This window comes from Beta vulgaris, chromosome 1 (genome assembly GCF_026745355.1).
Source record: "Beta vulgaris subsp. vulgaris cultivar EL10 chromosome 1, EL10.2, whole genome shotgun sequence".
Taxonomy (NCBI): domain Eukaryota; kingdom Viridiplantae; phylum Streptophyta; class Magnoliopsida; order Caryophyllales; family Amaranthaceae; genus Beta; species Beta vulgaris.
Window position 1 is genome coordinate 35,564,193 of NC_079202.1, and position 23,415 is coordinate 35,587,607.

General features: G+C 38.7%; 1 protein-coding gene across 2 annotated transcripts; it reads right to left on the reverse strand.

Annotated features, from left to right (window-relative positions):
• Positions 1–18,296: 18,296 nt before the first annotated feature.
• Positions 18,297–22,252, reverse strand: LOC104896104 (5-formyltetrahydrofolate cyclo-ligase-like protein COG0212). Of its 2 annotated transcripts, none has more exons than XM_048644248.2 (6): positions 21,812–22,252; positions 21,623–21,713; positions 21,044–21,267; positions 19,487–19,562; positions 18,738–18,863; positions 18,297–18,659 (listed from the first exon to the last, which is right to left on the reverse strand). In XM_048644248.2, the coding sequence occupies exons 1-6, from the start codon at positions 22,214–22,216 to the stop codon at positions 18,511–18,513; spliced, it is 1,071 nt and encodes a 356-aa protein (XP_048500205.1). In that variant the 5' UTR covers positions 22,217–22,252; the 3' UTR covers positions 18,297–18,510. The 2 variants fall into 2 exon arrangements, with proteins under 2 accessions (XP_048500205.1, XP_010681110.1); XM_010682808.4 differs by having other exon boundaries at positions 21,044–21,270.
• Positions 22,253–23,415: the final 1,163 nt, after the last annotated feature.

Consider the following 23,415-nt stretch of genomic DNA (forward strand, 5'->3'; position numbering starts at 1 on the left):
AATGTATGTTTACCTGGCCGTGTCCCCATTCGCGGTAAGTGCTGTTCTCCTAGCTGAGAGAGATTCAGTACAAATACCCGTTTATTTTGTTAGCCATGTGCTAAAGGACACAGAAGGCAGGGATTCGTCAATTGAGAAGTTCGACCTGACGCTGCTAATGGCCAGCCGGAAGTTGAGGCCTTATTTTCTTGCTCACAGTATTCTAGTCTACACAGACCAGCCGTTAAGGCAAGTGTTGCATAAGATGGACACCTCCGAACGAATGTTGAAGTGGGCCGTAGAGCTCAATATGTTTGATATGACGTTCGAGCCCGAAAAGCAATTAAGGGGCAAGCTCTGGCGGACTTTATTGTAGAGCTCACCCGGCCTACAGTAGAAAACGTCCAGGACCCAGCAGAGGGAAAGAGGCATTGGACCCTAATGGTGGACGGATCATCCACTGCTAATGGATGTGGAGCCGGGATCATTTTCCAGTCACCAGAAGGGGACAAGTTTGAGTATGCAATGAAGTTTCGATTCCAGGCTTCAAACAAAGAAGCAGAGTATGAAGCTCTCTTAGCCGGCATTAGAATGTGCAAAGCGGCTGGAGCCCTGGAAATTGAAGCAAAAACTGATTCCCTGTTGGTGGTCAGCCAAGTGAATGGAGATTTTGAATGCAAGGAGGCGTGTATGAGTAAGTATATGAGCCTTATAAAAGAGAAGGTCAAGTCTTTGAAACGATTCGTCCTAGATCAAGTGCTAAGATCTTAAAACCATCAGGCTGATGCCCTCTCCAAGCTAGCCAGTTCGGCTGAGGGTGATGTGCCTAGAACAGTTTTCTGGGAGGTCAAGGCGGCCAAGAGCATTGATGCCAAGGAAGTCCTGTTTCTTAGCCGAGAAGATAACTGGATGAGCCCCATTATTGAATATAACAAGACAGGCCGCTTGCCTCTTGATCCTCTAGAAGCTAAGTATGTGAAGGCTAGGGACAAGTGGTTCGAGTTGTGGAATAAAACTTTGTACAAAAAATCCTTCAACCGGCCTCTTCTCAAGTGCATCAGTAGGAAGGATGGATTGGAGGTTTTGAAAGAATTGCATGAATGAGCCTTGCTTCCCACATTGGGGGAGGGCGTTAGGAGAAAAAGCTCTAAGGACTGGCTATTTTTGGCCGACCTTGAAGGAGGACGCCTTGCTTTACGCGAAGAAATGTGATAGTTGTCAAAAGCATGGCAAATCTATCAAAAGCCGTCCAATTACTTAACTCCAATCCTTTTCCTCTCTCCCTTTGCTAAATGGGGAATGGATATTCTTGGCCCTTTTCTATTGTGCCGGCCAGAAAAAATTCGTAATAGTAGTCGTCGACTACTTTACAAAATGGGTGGAGGCTGAAGCACTGAGAGGCATTACCACCAACGACGTCAAAGATTCATCTGGAAGAACCTCATCACAAGGTTTGGTATGCCCCAGTCCATTGACTTTGACAACGGACCATAATTTGAAACACCCAAGCTTCGTCAATGGCTGGACGATCAAGGAATCCGGGCTCACTTTGCTGCAGTGGCTCATCCGCAAGCTAATGGGCAGGTCGAAACTTTTAATAAAATCTTGTCAGCCGGAATCAAAAAGAAGCTAGACAATGCAAGGGGATTATGGGTTGAAGAGTTACAATTGGTCTTGTGGTGCATAAGAACAACGGCCAAAAACTCAACGGGTGAAACTCCATTCATGCTCGTCTATGGATCAGAGGCCATTCTCCCTATTGAGGTTGAGGAACCAACTCTGCGAGTAATGATGTACTCAGAAGATGCCAACTGGGCTGCTCTTCGGACGGCCTTGGACTTGGTTCCTGAAGTCAGGGACAATGCGCTGCTGAGAATGCAACTCTACAAGCTAAGAATGACTAGAGAGTTCAACAGAAGAGTGGCTAGGCGGCCACTTAAAAAAGGAGACCTTGTCCTAAGAAAAATGGAAGCAGTAGGCCGAGCCAAAGAGCTAGGCAAGCTCACTCCAAATTGGGAAGGCCCCTACAAGATCGTCGAAGAAGTTCAGAATGGTACCTTTCGTCTGGAAGGAATGGACGGTCGTTCTATTCCTAGTACGTGGAACTCTGATACTTTGAAAAAATACTTTGTTTAAGATATCTTGAGTAAGTGTAATCTTTTCTTAGTGCCTCGCAATGAAAAAAGTAGAAATGTATACTTGTACCTTGGCTCTTCGTCAAGCAAAATTCATATAATACAACTCTACTTCTCTCTTATGACTGTCTCTCTGTTTTATTTATTTGCTTTAGTTATAAATGCATACCTTCGTCCAAGTTGACTAATAAAGCAGAGCAGCAAGTAAAAACACCTTCTATTAGGAGATCGGCCAACATGTTATCATCCTAATATGGATAAGTACATAAAATCGGCCGGGAGTTTGATTACTTAAAGAGTTAAACATCTCCTACACAAGGTCGTCTGGAATTAGGATGCCTTATTAAAGGTATCCTACTTTCCCTCCAAAAGCCAAAATTAGAAATAACAACCTTACTAAAGGAACAAGTTATTTCATAATTTAACAAAGATGGACGGGTTACAATCACCTTCATAAAACGTCCAAGTTATTTGAGCAAATTATGGTCTTTTTCCTTCTTGAAACAAAGGAAGGTCACTAAGACCTCCTCGTTCAAGAAGGGCGGCATATAGAGACCTAATTTATTGAAAATAACTAAGTCTTTGTCTAATAACGAAAGATAGCCAAAATTCAGGCCGAACAAGTTATTAACTTAACAGATTTTAAACTCACAAGTTTCCAACTTAGGCAATTGATGAACGTCTTGAAATACTCGGCCAAAAGAGCCATTGGATCAGATGAAGTGTGTTAGGACGAATTGTTTTCGTACTTAGGCATAAATGTTTGATCAAAAAACAAGGCGTCCATTGCATGAAAGTATAAAGCATTGGAAATGGAAAAAGATAACTCTTTTATAGATAAAAGATTACAAATCTAAAAATTACAAAAACAAAAGTAAAAAACTGAAAAAACTACAAAATACAATTGGCCTGCGGCCAAGATTGGGGAAGGAGAATAGCAAGGACATTAAGCTCCTGGAGTTTCATCGTCGGCCTGGGCTTCAGGGTCAACCTCCTCTTCCTCCTCGTCATCAGAGGGTTCTTGGAAGACAAGAAGTTCCTCCCCAGCCAAGGTAGCTTTATGAAGGCTTTCTTGAAAGTTAAGCCGTCGGACGTATCTAGGAGTATCGTCCTCCTCGACCAACATTTCGAAAGCCTTCACCGCCCAGTCCTTGGTCGTGTTAATTACTCCGTTTAGAGCTTCTTTGACCGACTCACATGTTGCCGTGACCTCTTCCTTTAGCACGCTGTTCTTGGCTCGAAGATAACGATTCTCTCTTCTAAGCTCTGCGGCCGCAAGAAGGGTTGTATCTCTTTCGGCCTTCAGAGAGCGTTCAAAAGCGGCTCTCTCGTCTAGAAGCTCCGTCAGCCGAAGCAAGTAGGTCTGGTTTTGGGCCTCCATTTCGGCCGATCTTTTTTCCCAGGCCTCCCTAGACTGACGGTGCAGCACTTCCTGTTCAGCCATTAGATACTGAGCCAGGTCAGCCGCCTTTGTAACCTCCTGGACGAGTTGCTTGTTCTCTTTCCTAAGCAATCTTGGCCAGTCCTCGGTCATCATGCTGCGAGCAAAGAGTTGGAAAAAGAAAGACGAAGATATTTCAGGACGGTTGTATAAACAAATGAAAATCTAACAAGTATAAAACACAAGCGTCCAAAGAAGAAGAAGGATATACCTCGGCAGCAAGTTGAGACATGTAGTCTACATGTCTTGACGATGCCCCCCTCAACCCTTTGATGTAAGGTTCAGGGAAGCACTTGAAAAGCTCCAGCTTGAGCTTCTCACGATCAGCCGATGTCATCTTCGCAAAGGCAGCAGAAGATATATCGTCTGAAAGGATGGGGAGAGCCGTCAGGAGCCTGCCCTTTTCCTTTAACTGAAAGAGGAGACTCGTCAATATTTCGGACTGGGATAACCACGGCTTGTTTGTTGGACGGACTCATCGGACACCCGCCAACCCGCAGTGTTCTAACTATATTTGAGTAATAAGACTCACCAGAAGAACGGGAGGCCTTCCTATAAGCCTTCGGCATCTGGTCTACCAGTTAGGCGACTGGTCCAGTGAAAGTTGACCCGTCCAAAGCCGTGTCCGGCTTAGCAGGCTTATCCTATGATCCGTCCATTTGAGCAACCGCTTCTAGTCGCTCAGATTGGTTGATGGGGCCGGTGTAGGTAACCAAAGCCCTCTCCTCGATAGCCAGAGGATCAACCTCAGCCGGAATGGTAATCTCGACTTTGGGAATCGGCCGAGAAGGCTTCTTATTTTTGGCAGTAAAGCCTTTGGATTTCTTGGGAGGAGGCGCGTCGCTGGTGGCAGCCGACCTCTTCTTTGAAGCCGCTTTTTCCGCCAACGCTTTGGACGTTGGGGAATTTTTCTGAAAATAAAAGAAGTTAAGAAGAGCAGCGGCGAGGGATATTTTAATTCTCTTGGACGAGGCGCGCTCAAAAGAGGAGCTCGTCCAAAGACATCTTAAGACGTTATGCCTCTTGCAGAAGGAGACCGTCCAAAGATATCCTAGGATGTTCTGCTTCTTGAAGAAGGAGCTCTTCCAAAGGCATCTAAGACGTTCTGCCTCTTGCAGAAGGAGACCGTCCAAAGATACCCTAGGACGTTCTGCTCCTTGAAGCAGGAGCTCGTCCAAAGGCATCTAAGACGTTCTACCCTTTGCAGAAGGAGACCGTCCAAAGATATCCTAGGACGTTCTGCTCCTTGAAGAAGGAGCTCGTCCAAAGGCATACAAGACGTTCTGCCTCTTGCAAAAGGAGACCGTCCAAAGATACCCTAGGACATTCTGCTCCTTGAAGCAGGAGCTCGTCCAAAGGCATCTAAGATGTTCTGCCCCTTGCAGAAGGAGACCATCCAAAGATACCCTAGGACGTTCTGCTCCTTGAAGCAGGAGCTCGTCCAAAGGCATCTAAGATATTCTGCCTCTTGCAGAAGGAGACCGTTTAAAGATACCCTAGGACGTTCTATTCTTTGAAGCAGAAGCTCGTCCAAAGGCATCTAAGACGCTCTGATTCTTGCAGAAAGAGACCGTCCAAAGATACCTTAGGACGTTCATGTTCCCAGAAAGAAGGAAACCGTTCAAAAAAAAAAAAACAAAAAAAAAAAGTCTATACCAGCGTGTCCGTTCTCTTCTCAGCATCAGTCTTGCTGAACTCTTTCCAGAGAGAGTCGGTAAATCTGGCCGCACTCATGTCTCCTATCCAAGATTTCTTGAGTTTTGCCTTAGCCGAGTCTACATCAGAAAATAAAGCACGGTTAGAACAATAAACATTGGACAAGAAAATATACTTGGGAAAAATACGGATTATACCTCTATCCTCGGCCCGCCGCAAGCCGGCAGCGACCAGGAAGTTATCGCAATAAAACATTTCCTTAAATGAAATCCAGTTGGACGGTCCCTTAAAAGATATGTCATTCATAGAGTACTCCGATATTCTGAAGTACTCCATCATCTCTTCAGCAGATGCATTCTCCAATTCGTCCAGTATTGGTAGTCGATCGGCTGAAATAGCGAAGCCGTCTAGCAACAACTTCATTTGTGCCTGGACGAATAAGAATTCAGCCTTCCAGGAGTGCATCTTGGACGTTTTGTCCCAAGACGTCAGTAAGCCCTGACGATTGCACACACTGAACCAAGCTCCGTCCACTGTGCGGGGAACCTTAGCCACATAATGGATTTGGGAAAAGGCGGCCATCGAAGGATCCACAACTTTTAGCTCGCAGACGGCCAAGAAAGTAAGAATGTTCAGCCAAGAATTTGGGGTGAGCTGGTTGTGGCCGATATTGTAGTGATGGAGAAGCCGGCCAATAAAAGGGTGCAAAGGAAAGCGCAGGCCGGCATCTAAAGCCAGCCGATAAACAGCGAAATGGCCTGAAGGTGTACTAAGTATAGTGTACTCCCGGCCAGGAACAACAAAGCGATAAACCGGCATTGGCATGGCCGCCGAGAAATGTTTGAGGTCAGAGCCTACCCGTCCTAGCCAACTGTTGTCGGCCAGGATGAATCTAGGGTCAGAAAGGGGTCCTAGTCGACGCCTAATCTCAGAAGAGGTAGTGGACGGTTCCTCCGACTCACTAGCAGGATTGGAGGAGGTTTCCACCTCGCTAACCTCGTCAGTGGCCGCCTCTCCTCTTGACGGACTGGGGTCTGGAGACCCCCTGGCAGTAGTCTCATCCTGGGCGCTTCCAGGGGAAGGGTGTTGGATTTCTTGACGGTCGCTCTGGACTTCGCGTTCCCCGTCAGCGGGAATTCTTCCAGTAAGCAGGATTGGAGGAGGTTTCCACCTCGCTAACCTCATCAGTGGCCGCCTCTCCTCTTGACGGACTGGGGTCTGGAGACCCCCTGGCAGTAGTCTCATCCTGGGCGCTTCCAGGGGAAGGGTGTTGGATTTCTTGACGGTCGCTCTGGACTTCGCGTTCCCCGTCAGCGGGAATTCTTCCAGTAGAGGCCTCCATTTCTGAACTGGAGGCCGGAATGTTAACTCCTTGTCTGGTGCGAGCCGTTTGCTTGACGCGCACCAGATTACCCCGCACAGGTAAAGACTGGGTCGTCTGACTTTGCCGTCCATGTCTAAAGTAAAAGAATGCATGTCCGGCCGAGATAGGTCCAACTCTAGAATGTGCCGAGGAAGACAAGCTCTCTTTTCTAGGGTCAGTACCAACCCTTGAGCGGCCGGGATTATTCGATGAAGAGGACGAATCCATTTTCTTAAAAAATGCGTGAAAATACAAGGAAAGTGATCGAGGTAATACCTGTAGAAAATGCTCGGACGAATGTTAATGACGGGCTGTATGAAACCTCGGACGACTTGAAGAGCACTTAGCAGGAGCTTGGACGGGAGTAATTTCTCTCTCTAAAAAAGCTCAGTAAAAATTGCAGAGTCTCTCTCTCTAGAAAATTTCTCAGCAATGTTAAAATGATTTCAGAAACGACAAAGTCGCATATTTATAGAGGGGTGAAAGTGATCCCCTCATCTGGTAAAAGTAACTGTTGCTCTTGAGGGTTGACCTGTGGAGACCGGCAAAATGGCGCCCCTTTTTTAAAAAAGGGAAGGGCAGTTCCGGGTCGGTTAAAAGAGGAAATCAACCGTCTTGGCGCCTAAATGGTAACTTCCTCTTTTAAGGGGAAAATGTTGTAGCCTAAAAATCAAGGGCTACCAAGATGATACGTGGCTTAATCTCAGCCTTACATGTGGCGCATGTTTATGAAGGTAAATTACATGGGTTAGAAAATTATGTGGGCTAAAGTACACTTTTCTAAGGAAAAAGATGTACTAAAACCACTCTTATGGCCCAAATATGTACTTAGGCCCAGCTAAAGCAGCTTATATCCCTGCATAAAGGTCAGGTGTACTGACCAATCAGTACCTGCCACATGTCACCATTTTATTGCTTAGCCAATCAGATGCTCCCATATTAGGGTGACATCAAGGTACAACAGTCATTTCAAACAATATAAATAGTCCTTGAAATCAGGGGAAATGTACGTTTTTCAGAGTATATGACTGTTATTCTGCCATAAATTCTCTCTCTCTCTCTACTTTCTCTCTCTAAAAGTTCCTTCATATCCCTGATATCTGACTTAAGCATCGGAGGGGGAAATACCACCCAAACCTCCAGGGTGGGTCCCTTTTTGCAGGTTGCTAGTCGGAGCTTCGGATCGGGATTCGAGTCCAATCATTGTTGCACAAGTCTCCTAGTTGAGAACCTGTTGTTGGGAATTGTTGTATTAAATTACTAGTTTTGCACTACGTAATAACATGCTACTTGAAATAGGACTTGTTTAATCAGAATAGAGGGAGGACAATGGGAATTAGCAAAAATTACACTATTTCTCTGACACCAGATTGTATGGATGGCTTCAGAGAACATTTTCACATATATTCTTGCTCTCACACTCTTGCTATGAGCTTTTGTGCACACCAATCTGCACTCCATATCAAAAGGACCTACATTTTTGTAGATTCCAATATACTGCAAAAGACCCTTCCATACTACAGCAGAGTAACTGCATTCAAAGAACAAATGCTGGGTGGATTCATTGCAATTAGTGCACAAACTACATTACATTTGACAAGCAATATTCCATCTACTAATTCTGTCCGTAGTAGGTAATCTATTTTGAACAGCTAACAAAACAATGAATTTGCATTTAGGGCTTGCTTCATTGTTACAGATAAGCCTTCTCTAGTCAACTTTTTGCGTCTCCCCTTGAATTATCTTGTAAGCTTTTTTTATGCTGAATCTGCCCTGATGCATCACATTCTCCCAGTTCCCCACCTGTCCAAGAAGCTCTCTAGACTTTAGAACTTTTCTCATATTCCAAGAGATATTGTTGTTAATTACAACACTATGAACATCCTGCCTTCTCAAATAGTAAGCAGCTATCCATCTCACCCAAAGCTTATCAGTTTTAAAAGTAATTGCCGAAAGGAGCTTTAGCATAGCTGCTTTGTTCCAGTTTTCCATGTTAATCAAACTCCATCCCGACCCCCTGACACCTTATGATTGCAAAGAGTTTGCCAGGCAACAGGAGCTTTTCTCGAATCCATAACTTGACTAGTCCATAGAAACTTCCTACACACTCCTTCAACTGCTTTGATAATCTTCTTTGAGAGAGGGAATATATGAGCCCAAAAATTCTGCATGCTACTCAAGATACTTCTAATCAGTTGTAACCTGCCAGCATAACTTAGATGCTTTGTCATCCAACTTTGAGCTTAAGCTGCGATTTTTTCAACTAATACCTTGCATTGAGAGGTGTTTAATTTCTTGGAAGCAAGAGGAACTCCAAGGTATTTAAAGGGCAAACTCCCAATAGGAAGGTTAACAGAGTCTGCAATCAACTGACACTCATCTTCTGCCACACCAACTATGTAGATGTTACTCTTCTCAACAGTAGCAACTAACCCTAAGGCCTCAGAGAACTTCTTAAATGCTTCCATAATCTTACCAACAGAGCTAACATCAGCCCTAGAAAACATCAATAAGTCATCAGCAAAAATGAGATGATTAAGATTAATCCTCTCACATTTAGGGTGAAAGTTGAAGTTGGGCTCCTCTTTGAGTTCCTTCAAACATCTGCTAAGGTACTCCATACTTAGAGCAAACAAAAAAGGAGACAGAAGGTCTCCTTGTCTTAAGCCCTTCTTAGCATTAAACGGGACAAAGGGAACTCCATTTATGACTATTAAGTATGACATACTTCTAACACATCCCATAATCCATCCCACAAAAATTGTAGGGAACCCAAGCTCAAGCAGCATCTTCTCCAGAAAAGGCCACTGCACTGAATCCATGTCAACTTTATATTACTTTTGCTAGTGTTTTTTTTACACTATCGATTGATAGTCTTGATAACATCAATATGTTATTTTCTTGGATTTGGAGAATTTGCTGATGAATTTCATCTTATACAATTTGCTACTTTATTTAATTGTTTTTTTTTATGTAAGTGATGGATTATTTGATGCATCTCAATATGAATATTTTGATAAATGAAGAAGTTCTTTTTTTTCATCTTTTAATTTCTGAACTTTTGTAATACTTGAATATTCAGATTTCCTTTTAATTCCAGTTTTTGTTTCGTTTAGTTGGTGGTTCTTTTTGTAATTATTTTGGAAATTTGTTTGTATTTTTTGTAATTATAATGTAATTTAGCTATTATTTTTTGTTAATTTTGTTTTGGTGATTTTGTAAATGGGTATCACATAAATGTTAATACCTTGATCAGCATTTGAACCGCACCGACGCTCTAGAATCTTAAACTGCGCATCACGAATTTGAACCGAGTCGCGAGTTTTGATGGCTTCGAGCCAATCGAGACGATCTCTTTCTTATCCGCATGCTTTTTCTTCAAAATCGCAACGAAACAAGCGGCGAGCAAGGCGACGTTTGTCCTTTCTAGATGAACAACGACGATGAATAAAGAGAAGGCGATGAAACGAGTACGTTGCTGCGGTTAAAGGGTGTTCATTGAGGGTGTTCGAGTGATGGTGTCGTGGGTTTGAGAGGGAGGAGCAGACCTGAAGAGGAGATAGAGGAGGGATTAGGGTTGAGTGAGGAGAGAGTGAGTGTGGAGTGAGTTAATAGAAAACTGGTTTGGAATCGGGTATATTTATGGGTGTTCGTTGGAATTTGGGCCTTTGTAAACTTTGGGCCTCTTTTCTTTCGCTAGAAACTTTGTGCAATACCCCGAAAGTTCATAACCTCATATAAATACATATACTTATAATTGATAGCGAAAACTGGACTTAAACCTGTGGGGTATAGTCCACTAATATAATAATTAGCTTAAATAGTCTTTGAGAATATAATTCTTAAAGATTATTACCAATAATAGCTATAATAATATTAAAATCTTCCTAGCCCACAAGATACAAAATACGTACAGACAACAACATCGATACACGAGATCCATCCTGAACACTCTCTCTTGCAGTGCTTTCAGCTTGAGCTTACGAACCCTTACTATTAGTGCCATAATAGACTCTTTAACACTTACTAGCAACAAATCAACGATCTTTCAACTGTCTAACCGTACCTAAAACATAAAAGCAAAACGTTATGAGCCGAGGCTCAATAACAAACTACCCTAGCAACGTAAACTCATTTCAACTCATTTTATTTACAAAACAGGGAGAAAGAATAATTCAAACATTTACGAAAATAATATTCATTCAATTTCACTTTAATATTCGATTATTCTATTTCATCAGTTTTTACTCTGGTTGATGTATATCAGTCACGTCTCCCAGTATGTGTATGCACCACTGTGCAAGGGCCTTGGCCCCGGGCATTACCCTACACCAGTAAACAGTAGTGGGCTAGTGCCTCAGTAAACAATAGTGGGCCAGTGCCCCAGTAGACAGTACGGTACGTGCACAACCTTCAGTCAGTCAGTAGTTACAACCAACCAGTTCTTCCACTTTACTTTATCATATTACATTTCTTTTACTTTAACAGTGATCAGTGTATTTCAGTAACTCAGTAACTTCCATTAATATCTCATAAACAATATCATTTTCAATGATCAGTATACTTCTGTAACTCAGTATCTTTCGGTCTTTTAGAATCATATAAATCTCAGGATACGTAATCAAAACATGTAATGATAATCCTGCAACTCAGAAACACATGTTCATAAATCATCATCTTAGTAGCATATTATAAAAACACATTTTCAAGAAATTGCGGGTACTAGCAGTAGTTGTTACCTCAATGGCAGTATGATAACCCTCTTCTTATGTCCTTGATATCGTCCTTACTAAGCTCCAAGGAACGAGTTCTTTTAAGTTTCAATACGAGTATTTTATAAGTTAGTAATCAATTAGAAAACATTAGTGTTAGTGCTCTTTAAGTACGATTCTTATTTTATAAGTTATGTAGTCGTGACTTATTTCACATTCTCGTGACTAATTGGTTATATATACTTGACATAATAGTTCATAGGAATCTTTGATATACTCCTTAATATACATAATTTGAAATCACATTAGAAGTATTAACTATCCTTTAGTCATATTACTATATTATAAGCTTATAATTTAATAGTTACATTCATATAAGTAATTTAATAATTTAATGTCCACAAGCGATCATACTCGATAATGGATCGACTTGTAAATGGAACGTTCAGACCTGTTCGGAACCCGATAATCCCATGATACAAGTGTGATCGACCCAGTTGAACAAAAACCTGAGTAATCACGACCTGGGCATTGACTGACTTGTCCGGGTCTGACCTGGTTCGCCGTCGGTATACCTAGAACCTATTTCAGAACTTGTTTTTACACCCCTAGGTGCGCGGAAGATTGTTAGGCGAGAGATCAAATTGTGCTGTGGGAGTTGTATAGAGTAAGGTGAGAGGATTCTATGAGGGTTGAGGTATTATATAGGTTTAGGTTTTTGAGCTGCAATAAATTTTCGAAATATACACCTTCGAGAAAGATTATTTTTATAAAAGATATTTTTATTAACAAAACTAATTCATAAAATTAATTAATTCTATTAATTAAATTGAGTTCGAAAATGAATTTTATTAAATTGAGCTTTCATAAAAACTATTTAAAAAGGTTTTTTCAAACATGAGCTTTTTTTGAAAAGTTATTTTTAAAAATTTTTAGAAGGTGGGATATTAAAACTATTTATTAAAAAAAAGTTTTCGAAAATTTGTTAATAAAGATAGTTATAAAAACAAAGGTTTTCGGAAATCAGTTAGTAAAAAGGGTTAGATTATAATTTTGGACGTAAAATATTTTCTTTTAGACTCGTTCTTTATTCTTTCCTCGATCTGTACCCATTGGAGCAGAGTATTAGTCAGCATAGGATACTAAAAGTAGAGACACGATTAACAATCACATTAGTAACACATATTATAAGTATTACAATTTACAATTTACATTAACAAAAATGTTACACTTTACAAAGGGGAAGGGTCTTATTTTTAGATGGGGAATTAGCTCAAATAAAATACGTCAAATCGAGTTCCACCAAAGTGATAATACTTTGGGGAAACGAGTCCAAATACACATGCTCAAAAGCACCAACATTCCATCTAGCTACCATGTGAGCTAAAGTATTCCCCCGTCTTTTAATATGACAACATTGAAAGGAAGTAAAAGAACGAAGTTTTCTACCAATTTCTTCATAGAATAAGAATACAGAAGAGTAACCTTGTGTGTTGTTGGAGATGTTACGCACCACATTCATCGCATCACATTCCAAGACAACTTTCGTCCACCCCAGCCAAGACACCAGATCCAAGCCAAAACATGCTGCAGCAGCCTCGGCCATCTCCACGCTTAATATATAATATTAGAACATATGAAGAGTCGTTCTATTCCTTTACTCATTAGAGAGGTTTTACGCAATTGATTAGTCGAAATATGAGTTGACTAAGAGAATACACTAAACATCACGATAAAAAATATAGCGTTTTAATAGATTTTTTGTTATCATCCATATATTTATCATACACTTACATATGTATATATATGTCGATCTTAGTGCTTTTAATAATATGATTCGTTTACAAAATCCATTACAAAATCAAAATGACCCGACAAGGAGTCAACCGAAGTTGAATTAACGTTCAATAGCAAATGAACTCGATGCTTCACAATGATCGAACTAAGGTCATTAGTGATTCAACCCGAGTACATTTGACTCTAACCAAGCATACATGAAAACCAAATACGAATTGCGCAAACCAGGTTTTAAATTGTCCACAAGCGATCATACTCGATAATGGATCGACTTGTAAATGGAACGTTCAGACCTGTTCCGCACCCAACAATCCCATGATTCAAATGTGATCGACCCAGTTGAACAAAAACCCGAGTAATCCCGACCTGGGGCATTGACTGACAGAATCCTGACTTGTCCGGGTATGACCTGGTTCGCCCTGGGTATACCTAGAACCTATTTCAGAACTTGTTTTTACACTACTAGGTGCGCGATTGTTAGGCGAGAGATCAAATTGTGTTGTGGGAGTTGTATAGAGTAAGGTGAGAGGATCCTATGAGGGTTGAGGTATTATACAGGTTTAGGTTTTTGAGCTGCAATAAATTTTCGAAATATACACCTTGGAGAAAGATTATTTTTATAAAAGATATTTTTATTAGAAAAACTAATTCATAAAATTAATTAATTCTATTTATTAAATTGAATTCGAAAATGAATTTTATTAAATTGAGCTTTCATAAAAACTATTTAAAAAGGTTTTTTCAAACATGAGCTTTTTTTTTGAAAAGCTATTTTTTAAATTTTTAGAAGATGGGATATTAAGACTATTTTTAAAAAAAAAGTTTTCGAAAATTTGTTAATAAAGATAGTTATAAAAAAAAGGTTTTCGGAAATCAGTTAGTAAAAAGGGTTAGATTATAATTGTGGACGTAAAATATTTTCTTTTAGACTCGTTCTTTATTCTTTCCTCGATCCGTACCCATTGGAGCAGAGTATTATTCAGCATAGGATACTAAAAGAAGAGACACGATTATATGTCTACAATCACATTAGTAACACATATTATAAGTATTACAATTTACAATTTACATTAACAAAAATGTTACACTTTACAAAGGGGAAGGGTCTTATTTTTTGATGGGGAATTAGCTCAAATAAAATACGTCAAATCGAGTTCCACCAAAGTGATAATACTTTGGGGAAACGAGTCCAAATACACATGCTCAAAAGCACCAACATTCCATCTTGCTACCATGTGAGCTAAAGTATTCCCCCCTCTTTTAATATGACAACATTGAAAGCAAGTAAAAGAACGAAGTTTTCTACCAATTTCTTCATAGAATAAGAATACAGAAGAGTAACCTTGTGTGTTGTTGGAGATGTTACGCACCACGTTCATCGCATCATATTCCAAGACAACCTTCGTCCACCCCAGCTGAGACACCAGATCCAAGCCAAAACATGCTGCAGCAGCCTCAGCCATCTCCACGCTTAATATATAATATTAGAACATATGAAGAGTCGTTCTATTCCTTTACTCATTAGAGTGGTTTTACGCAATTGATTAGTCGAAATATGAGTTGACTAAGAGAATTCACTAAACATCACGATAAAAAATATAGCGTTTTAATAGTTTTTTTGTTATCATCCATATATTTATCATACACTTACATATGTATATATATGTCGATCTTAGTACTTTTAATAATATGATTCGTTTACAAAATCCATTACAAAATCAAAATGACCCGACAAGGAGTCAACCGAAGTTGAATTAACGTTCAATAGCAAATGAACTCGATGCTTCACAATGATCGAACTAAGGTCATTAGTCATTCAACCCGAGTACATTTGACTCTAACCAAGCATACATGAAGACTTGCGCAAACCAGGTGTTAAATTGTCCACAAGCGATCATACTCGATAATGGATCGACATGTAAATGGAACGTTCAGACCTGTTCAGCACCCGACAATCCCATGATTCAAATGTGATCGACCCAGTTGAACAAAAACCTGAGTGATCACGACCTGGGGCATTGACTGACAGAATCCTGACTTGTCCGGGTCTGACCTGGTTCGCCCTGGGTATACCTAGAACCTATTTCAGAACTTGTTTTTACACCACTAGGTGCGCGGAAGATTGTTAGGCGAGAGATCAAATTGTGCTATGGGAGTTGTATGGAGTAAGGTGAGAGGTATCTATGAGGGTTGAGGTATTATATAGGTTTAGGTTTTTGAGCTGCAATAAATTTTCGAAATATACACCTTGGAGAAAGATTATTTATATAAAAGATATTTTTATTAATAAAATTAATTAATTCTATTAATTAAATTGAGTTCGAAAATGAATTTTATTAAATGGAGCTTTCATAAAAACTATTTTAAAAGGTTTTTTCAAACATGAGCTTTTTTTTTGAAAAGTTATTTTTTAAAATGTTTAGAAGGTGGGATATTAAAACTATTTATTAAAAAAAAGTTTTCGAAAATTTGTTAATAAAGATAGTTATAAAAAAAAGGTTTCGAAAATCAGTTAGTAAAAAGGGTTAGATTATAATTTTGGACGGAAAATATTTTCTTTTAGACTCGTTCTTTATTCTTTCCTCGATCTGTACCCATTGGAGCAGAGTATTAGTCAGCATAGGATACTAAAAGAAGAGACACGATTATATGTCTACAATCACATTAGTAACACATATTATAAGTATTACAGTTTACAATTTACATTAACAAAAATGTTACACTTTACAAAGGGGAAGGGTCTTGTTTTTTGATGGGGAATTAGCTCAAATAAAATACGTCAAATCGAGTTCCACCAAAGTGATAATACTTTGGGGAAACGAGTCCAAATACACATGCACAAAAGCACCAACATTCCATCTAGCTACCATGTGAGCTAAAGTATTCCCCCCCTCTTTTAATATGACAACATTGAAAGGAAGTAAAAGAACGAAGTTTTCTACCAATTTCTTCATAGAATAAGAATACAGCAGAGTAACCTTGTGTGTTGTTGGAGATTTTACGCACCACGTTCATCGCATCACATTCCAAGACAACCTTCGTCCACCCCAGCCGAGACACCAGATCCAAGCCAAAACATGCTGCAGCAGCCTCGGCCATCTCCACGCTTAATATATAATATTAGAACATATGAAGAGTCATTCTATTCCTTTACTCATTAGAGTGGTTTTACGCAATTGATTAGTCGAAATATGAGTTGACTAAGAGAATACACTAAACATCACGATAAAAAATATAGTGTTTTATTAGTTTTTTGTTATCATCCATATATTTATCGTACACTTACATATGTATATATATGTCGATCTTAATGCTTTTAATAATATGATTCGTTTACAAAATTCATTACAAAATCAAAATGACCTGACAAGGAGTTAACCGAAGTTGAATCAACGTTCAATAGCAAATGGACCTGATGCTTCACAATGATCTAACTAAGGCCATTAGTGATTCAACCCGAGTACACTTGACTCTAACCAAGCATACATGAAACCCAAATACGACTTGTGCAAACCAGGTTAAAAATTTTCTACAAGCGATCATACCCGATAATGGATCGACTTGTAAATGGAACGTTCAGACCTGTTCGGCACCCGACGATCCCATGATTCAAATGTGATCGATCCAGTTGAACAAAAAACCCGACCAATCACGACCTGGGGCATTGACTGACATAATCCTGACTTGTCCGGATCTGACCTGGTTCGCCCTGGGTATACCTAGAACCTATTTCAAAACTTATTTTGACACCACTAGGTGCGCGGAAGATTGTCAGGCGAAAGATCAAATTGTGTTGTGGTAGTTGTATGGAGTAAGGTGAGAGGATTCTATGAGGGTTGAGGTATTACATAGGTTTAGGTTTTTGAGGTGCAATAAATTTTCGAAATATACACCTTGGACAAATATTATTTTTATAAAAGATATTTTTATTAATAAAACTAATTCATAAAATTAATTTATTCTATTAATTAAATTGAGTTCGAAAATGAATTTTATTAGGGAAATTTCCTCAGGTACCCTTGAGGTTTGACGTAATTCCCAAATTACCCCTCATATTTGGGTAATTCCTCATATCCCCCCGAGGTTTGTGTTTGGGTCTAAAATACCCTTAATCTTGACGGAACCCTAACGCCGTTAACTTTTTTTTCTCTCTTTCTTCAATTTCTCTCCTTCCTCCCACCCTCCTCCATGGATGAATCTCCAAGCTTTCTCTCTCTTCCCACCATCCCCCACCATCCTCCAAACTTTCCCTAATTTTCTCGCAGCCCCTGCCTCGGCCGCCGCTCTCTCTCCTTCGTGGCACTTTCTCTCTCGCTCCTCTCCTTTGTCGAGCTGTTGTACGTACAGCACCACTGGTGACCCGCGCGCGCCACACCGTCGGAGACCACCGCTGCAGCTCGCTTGCCGTTCGCCGGAGCTCGCAACTCTCAGTCGCCTCACTCGTGGTCTTCCCCCGCAGCCTCCCACCCCAACCCGTCCAAATCGACGAAGGAGAGGAGCGAGAGAGATAGTGTACGAGGATGCTGGTGGCCGGCGAAGCTCCGGCGAGCGGTGGCCGAGGCAGGGGCTACGACTGAGCGCGACGTAGGGGGTTGGGGGAAGGGGAGGTGGTGGGGGTTGGGTGGTTAGGGCTTTAGAGTGGGGTGGGAGGAGAGAGAAAGCTTCCATGTTCATCAATGGAGGATGATGGATGGAGAGAGAAAAAGAAAATTGGGGAGAAGGAGAGGAAAACCTAACGGCGTTAGGTTTCCATCCATAGTAAGGGTATTTGAGGAATTCCCTAAATGTGAAGGGTAATTTGGGAATTACTCCAAACCTCAGGGGTACCTGAGGAAATTTCCCATTTTATTAAATTGGGCTTTCATAAAAACTATTTTAAATGGTTTTTTCAAACATGAGCTTTTTTTAAAAAAAGTTATTCTTTAAAATGTTTAGAAGGAGGGCTAATAAAACTATTTATTACAAAAACATTTTCGAAAATGAGTTAATAAAGATAGTTATAAAAAAAAGGTTTTCTAAAATGAGTTAATAAAAATGGGTTAGAGTATGATTTTGGACTTAAAATATTTTCTTTTAAACTCGTTCTTTATTCTTTCCTCGATCTGTACCCATTGGAGCAGATTATTAGTCATCATAGGGTACTAAGGGTCTGTTCTCTTCGACATAAAACAACCGAACTGAACTGAATTAAAATGAACTAAACTGAATTGAACTGAAATGAATAGTGATTTGTGAGATTAAAAGTATTATCTTGAACTGAACTGAATTGAACTAAACTGAAAATAAGCTGGGGAGAACAGACCCTAAATGAAGAGACACGTGTCTACAATCACATTAGTAACACATATTATAAGTATTACAATTTACAATTTACAATTTACATTAACAAAAATGTTACACTTTACAAAGGGGAAGGGTCTTATTAAATTAGCGTTTTCTTAGTGCAGTTGGGGGCAGCTTCTCAGAAGGGCCACTGGGAAGCTTTTGCCCAGTTTCTCGCTCAATCCTCTTCTTCAGCTCTCGGAGTATTCGTACTTGTCCCAGTTTTTCAGGAGATAATTTTTCCCAATAAATGCCTTCAAAAGAAACAATATTAATAATACAATTAGAAGCAAGATTTAACAAGATAAAACTGTTCTCAATTCATTGCTAACCTTGTGGTTTCGGTATAGTCGTATTCGTGTATATGACCTGAGTTGGGGTGCAAATGATATCGACTGGTACATCGTGAATCAATAACTTTTCAGATGGAATATCATCTACTAGTTGTTGATCATGCACTGCAATATCATCCAAACAATTGTAGCATTGAGTAAAAATATCGAGATCAGTTTTCAGGTTCAAATTCCAGCTCACTTGTTAAAGAGCAAATAATTCATATGACTACGTAAGATTAATCTTCAGTATAACATCTGATCACAAAGACACTCAACAACACACATTTTCTTTATCGTTACAAAAAGAATTTTGCCTAATCATGTCTCATTATGCGATCCTAAAAAGAAGATTTGATAGTGAATTGGAGATAATATATACAATCTAATTCTATCTGCAAAAAAAATATATAAAAACACTTTAACCAAGATTGATAAGATTTCTTCAACAAAAGATCCTCACTAGCATAAGCATTACATCTCCACTCATCATATACTAGATGAAAGAAGTGTCTGAATGTAAGTTATATAGTCGCCTGTTTCAAAATATCCAATAATCATATATAGTTATCTTATAAGTAAATCTACCCAAGATATTAGTGAGAAGTATATATAACTCAGTATATATCCTGACAAAATAATTATCAAATTCAGTGACATTTAACTATCAAAGTCAACCATATATGAAGCTAGTTGAATCTATAGTAAGAATGAGCATCTCTAGAAAGAAATTGAAGAAATAAACATACCTGTAGTGACAACAGGTGTAGAGTCATCAATGGCCCCCATATAACGCAGCATCCCATATTCAAGTTCAGCAAATCCCTATCAATCATTTAAAGTTGGATTTAGGCATCATAACCTAATGTTCACATATGCATTTACATTCAATCATCAAGCAATCTTACAAAAATAGGGGGCCACACAAGATATAGGCCATTACGGGGTCAATTAAAAGGATCGAAAGTCACCAAAACACCAAGATGAGCTTAAGTAGCATTAAGATATGACACTTCATCCCGGATAAACGTTCTGCACCAATTATGAGTACAGTTTAAGAAAGAGAATAAATAATGTGCTGAAGACATGTTATTAATCTGATAACTAAAGCAATGTGAAATTCAAATTATATGCATTTCTAATGTTGTATTGTAGACGAAAGACATTATTGGTGAAGTGGTACAGAAGTTGTACATTACATTAGTCAATGCCAAGGAACATTAACAGGAAAATCTCCAAAATGGAAAGTGGGAACATTTGTGTAGGCTAAAGAGTGTAATAAACTAGCAGTTAGGACAGCGGATATAGATTGTATAATAGAGCTCATAGTGTTCAAGTCTTCAAGAGAATAAAGTATCAAAAAGAATGTGGACTTTTATGGGACAGGGAAGAAGGAAAATCATTGGAAGACGACAAGAATCAAAGGTGAAATAGATGTAATGAAGCAAGGAAATATGAAATATACAAAGGCTTCTTTTTATAACTAAAAAGTTCTCATTCACATAATGTGATCAATAACAATTGAGTTACTAACATTTATATCGTTTTCCACACGCAGTATAAAATTAGAAAGCCTGCGCAATGAAGTAGCACAAAAAAATAAAGATATAAGTCTTAGTTCAGTCACTATAAGCAACATCTGGGATTTTAGGAGAATATCAGTAAAGTCTCCCTTAATCCCCGAACATCTAAGATTTTAAGAGGATAGATCAAAAAAGGAAGCCCTACCTGAAGCTAAAAGCCTAATATATCAAATGAACAGGAGAAACACTAATCAGTTTACTTAAAAAACTTTTACAGAGATGAGCAGTACAAAATAAAAAGCTAAGAGAATGACTGCATTTAAACAAAACAAGACAACAACAATGCATCTGCAACACCCAGTAAGTATGTTACTCGGACTATGGTACTTGTTTCCAACTCAACTATAAAATTTCCATTATTTTTGGCCTAAAATGAAATGCCAAAAGACAAAATGTCCATGCTCATGTTGAAGTATCATGATTTCGACATGGATACTTGAGATAAAATAAAGACTCCAATTAATATAGCAACAACAACTAGCACTTTAGCAGTCTTATTCAAACATCAATCATGCCTTAGAAGAATATTTCCTTCCTATATGAAATGAATATATATCAGACATGATTTTGTTTTGACCATAAATACCTCAACTGAATAAAAAGAAAAACTACAAAGATAAAAGAAAGCAATCAATCAATAGCAGACAATTTTCAACAACAGCCTACATGACATGTAAACTTTTATACAAAAAAGTCATAGAGAGCCCATATATAGAAAACTACCTCACCCTTTCCAAGTCGAGCTCCCGTCTTAGGATCAACAGCAACTGAACCAATGACAATCAAATCTACCTTAATCTTTTCATCTAGCCCAATTGGCCTTCCATACTTTGCTACTCCCACAGAAGTACACGCCTCGTTTATTGCAGTTGGAGTCAACATTTGTAACTCAAGAACAGAAAAGAAACCTGTCCTTAACCGTGGTTGAGGAGTAAGCAGTTTCTTCCCTTCTGCATCAATAGAGAAGCCTCAGTAAACTAACATAGAATAGCTATGTTGCTCGGACTCGCGTACCCATGTGAGGAACAGGCAGTGTCTAAATGTCCAACTCCACTATATATTGGACGAAAGATATCCATGGTTTTGGCCCAAAATAAAGTGTCGATGACCCGACATGGGTACTTGAGGTGAAATGAAGAGTCCGAGTAACATAGTGAAAAGCAGCATAATGTATGGGTCATGGGTACTTGAGGTGAAATGAAGAGTCCGAGTAACATAGTGAAAAGCAGCATAATGTATGAATTATTCCGCAAAATGCACAATACCAACAATACACCATTAGTCTCAAAAACAAAAACCAACCCGAAATCGTCAAAAATCTGACTCGTTTTTGTGGAGAATCTGGGTTCACCTTCACACAATCCGCAGCCCGAAACACCTCCAGTTCACCCAACTGCCAACATTTTCATTAAAAAATCAAAACCCACCAAAAACTTCTTACAAAAAATAAAAAATCCTACTTTGAAATTGATTATAAAGAGAAAAAAAAACCTTGTTAGCAGCAAGTGGAGAATTAACAAAATTGGGAATACGATGATGAACAGGTCGAGGAAATTGGGCAATATTATTGGCTTCCATAAAATCCCAAACCCTTTTTCTAATCCTCCATTTCCAAGCTTTTGGGTCATCTTCTTCACTCTCTCTCATTTCTTTTTCTGATGTTTCCGCCATTAATTCTCTGGTTTTAGCATCAAGAGTGAGACGGTTTTTTTCAAATGCCTCTTCATCGAAGATTGCGTTGTTTTTCAGAGAACTGCTCAGTTTTGAATTTGATAGTGATTTGTATTTTATTTGATTGGGATTATTAGTTGGTAGAGCTGAAATTAGGGTTCTGGGAAATCTGGAGAAAGGGGTGATATGGGAGAAGAGTGAAACTCGTATCGCAGTGGTGTCCATTGCATTCCCGGGATTTGCTTTCTGGTTAACGTCAATTAACGACCTTTTGTATGCTGACTTAAGCTCTGTTTGGTTAGATGTAAAATATTTTTGATGTAAAATTTTTATGATGTAAAATGATTTTTCATATAAAATATTTTACAATGGAAAATTTAAATATAATGTTAATTTTTCTTTGTTTAGTTCAATGTAAAAAAGTTATGGAAAAGAGCAAAATGGAAGGGAAAAGGAGATGATGGATTAGAGGAGAGTAAAAGGTTGTTAAAGAAGAGGGAGAAAATTGTATTTTTCCTTCTTTTGAAGGAAAAATTTCCACCAAGAGCTCCCTTGATGAAAAACTTGTTTTACACCCCTTACCAAATCAAATAACAGAAAGTGAACGGAAAACTCATTTTCATGGAAAATATTTTTACACCCTACCAAACGGAACTTTAATGCGAAAATTCGAATGTGCGCACGGAAGCACCTTCCTATCTGTGCACATGGTACAAAACGACATTGTTTTGTTATACAATGAACATTTGCAATTTTGAAATGAACATTTGCAATTTTGAAATGAACATTTGTAGAACTCACCTCAATTTCTCTTTCCTCAACTTTTTCACCTCATGTACGTTGTCAACCAATACACATCCAGTTTATTCCAATGGATATTGTAGTATAATGAACACACGCTATTATTGATTGAACATTTGCAGTTTGGGAATGAACATTTATGAAAAATTTAGTGTAATAAATACATTCTTTCTATTGAATGAACAATTGCAATTTTGGATTGAATATTTTCAACTAATTCCAAGATTTTGTATGTTCACAAATTTTTAAAATTCAAAATTGCCGCTGATTTGCAAAATTCAAATTTCAAAATATTTTACAGATTTACTATTGCTCATTTCTCACTTAATTAACATATTGTCAATTCAAATTGTTAGTTTGTTCATCCAAGTTTTTCAAAATGTTCTTTCAAGTTATTTATATGTTCATTGTAATGAATATTTGGGTTGTCGTTATTATTTTCTGTAATGTACAAATATGATTCTGCAATGAATAACATATTATATATAATGAATAACCCAGCTGAATAGTTATATAATTATAAAAAAAATAAGTAATTACAAAAGATGGTTAATTCAAAATGTAGTATGTACCCAAATGTTGAAATATAACCAAAATAATACAATATAGCCCATATGAACACC

Bases quoted from the DNA above. Each gene is read 5' to 3' on its own strand.
- LOC104896104 (XM_010682808.4), bottom strand. From the start codon at position 22,216: ATGGACACCACTGCGATACGAGTTTCACTCTTCTCCCATATCACCCCT. The intron at 21,714-21,811 runs GTTTTTTTTTCT...AAATGTTGGCAG, and splicing joins CTCCACTTGCTGCTAACAAG to TTGGGTGAACTGGAGGTGTT. The intron at 19,563-21,043 runs GTAGTTTTCTAT...AATGATTGATAG, and splicing joins CTCGACTTGGAAAGGGTGAG to GGATTTGCTGAACTTGAATA.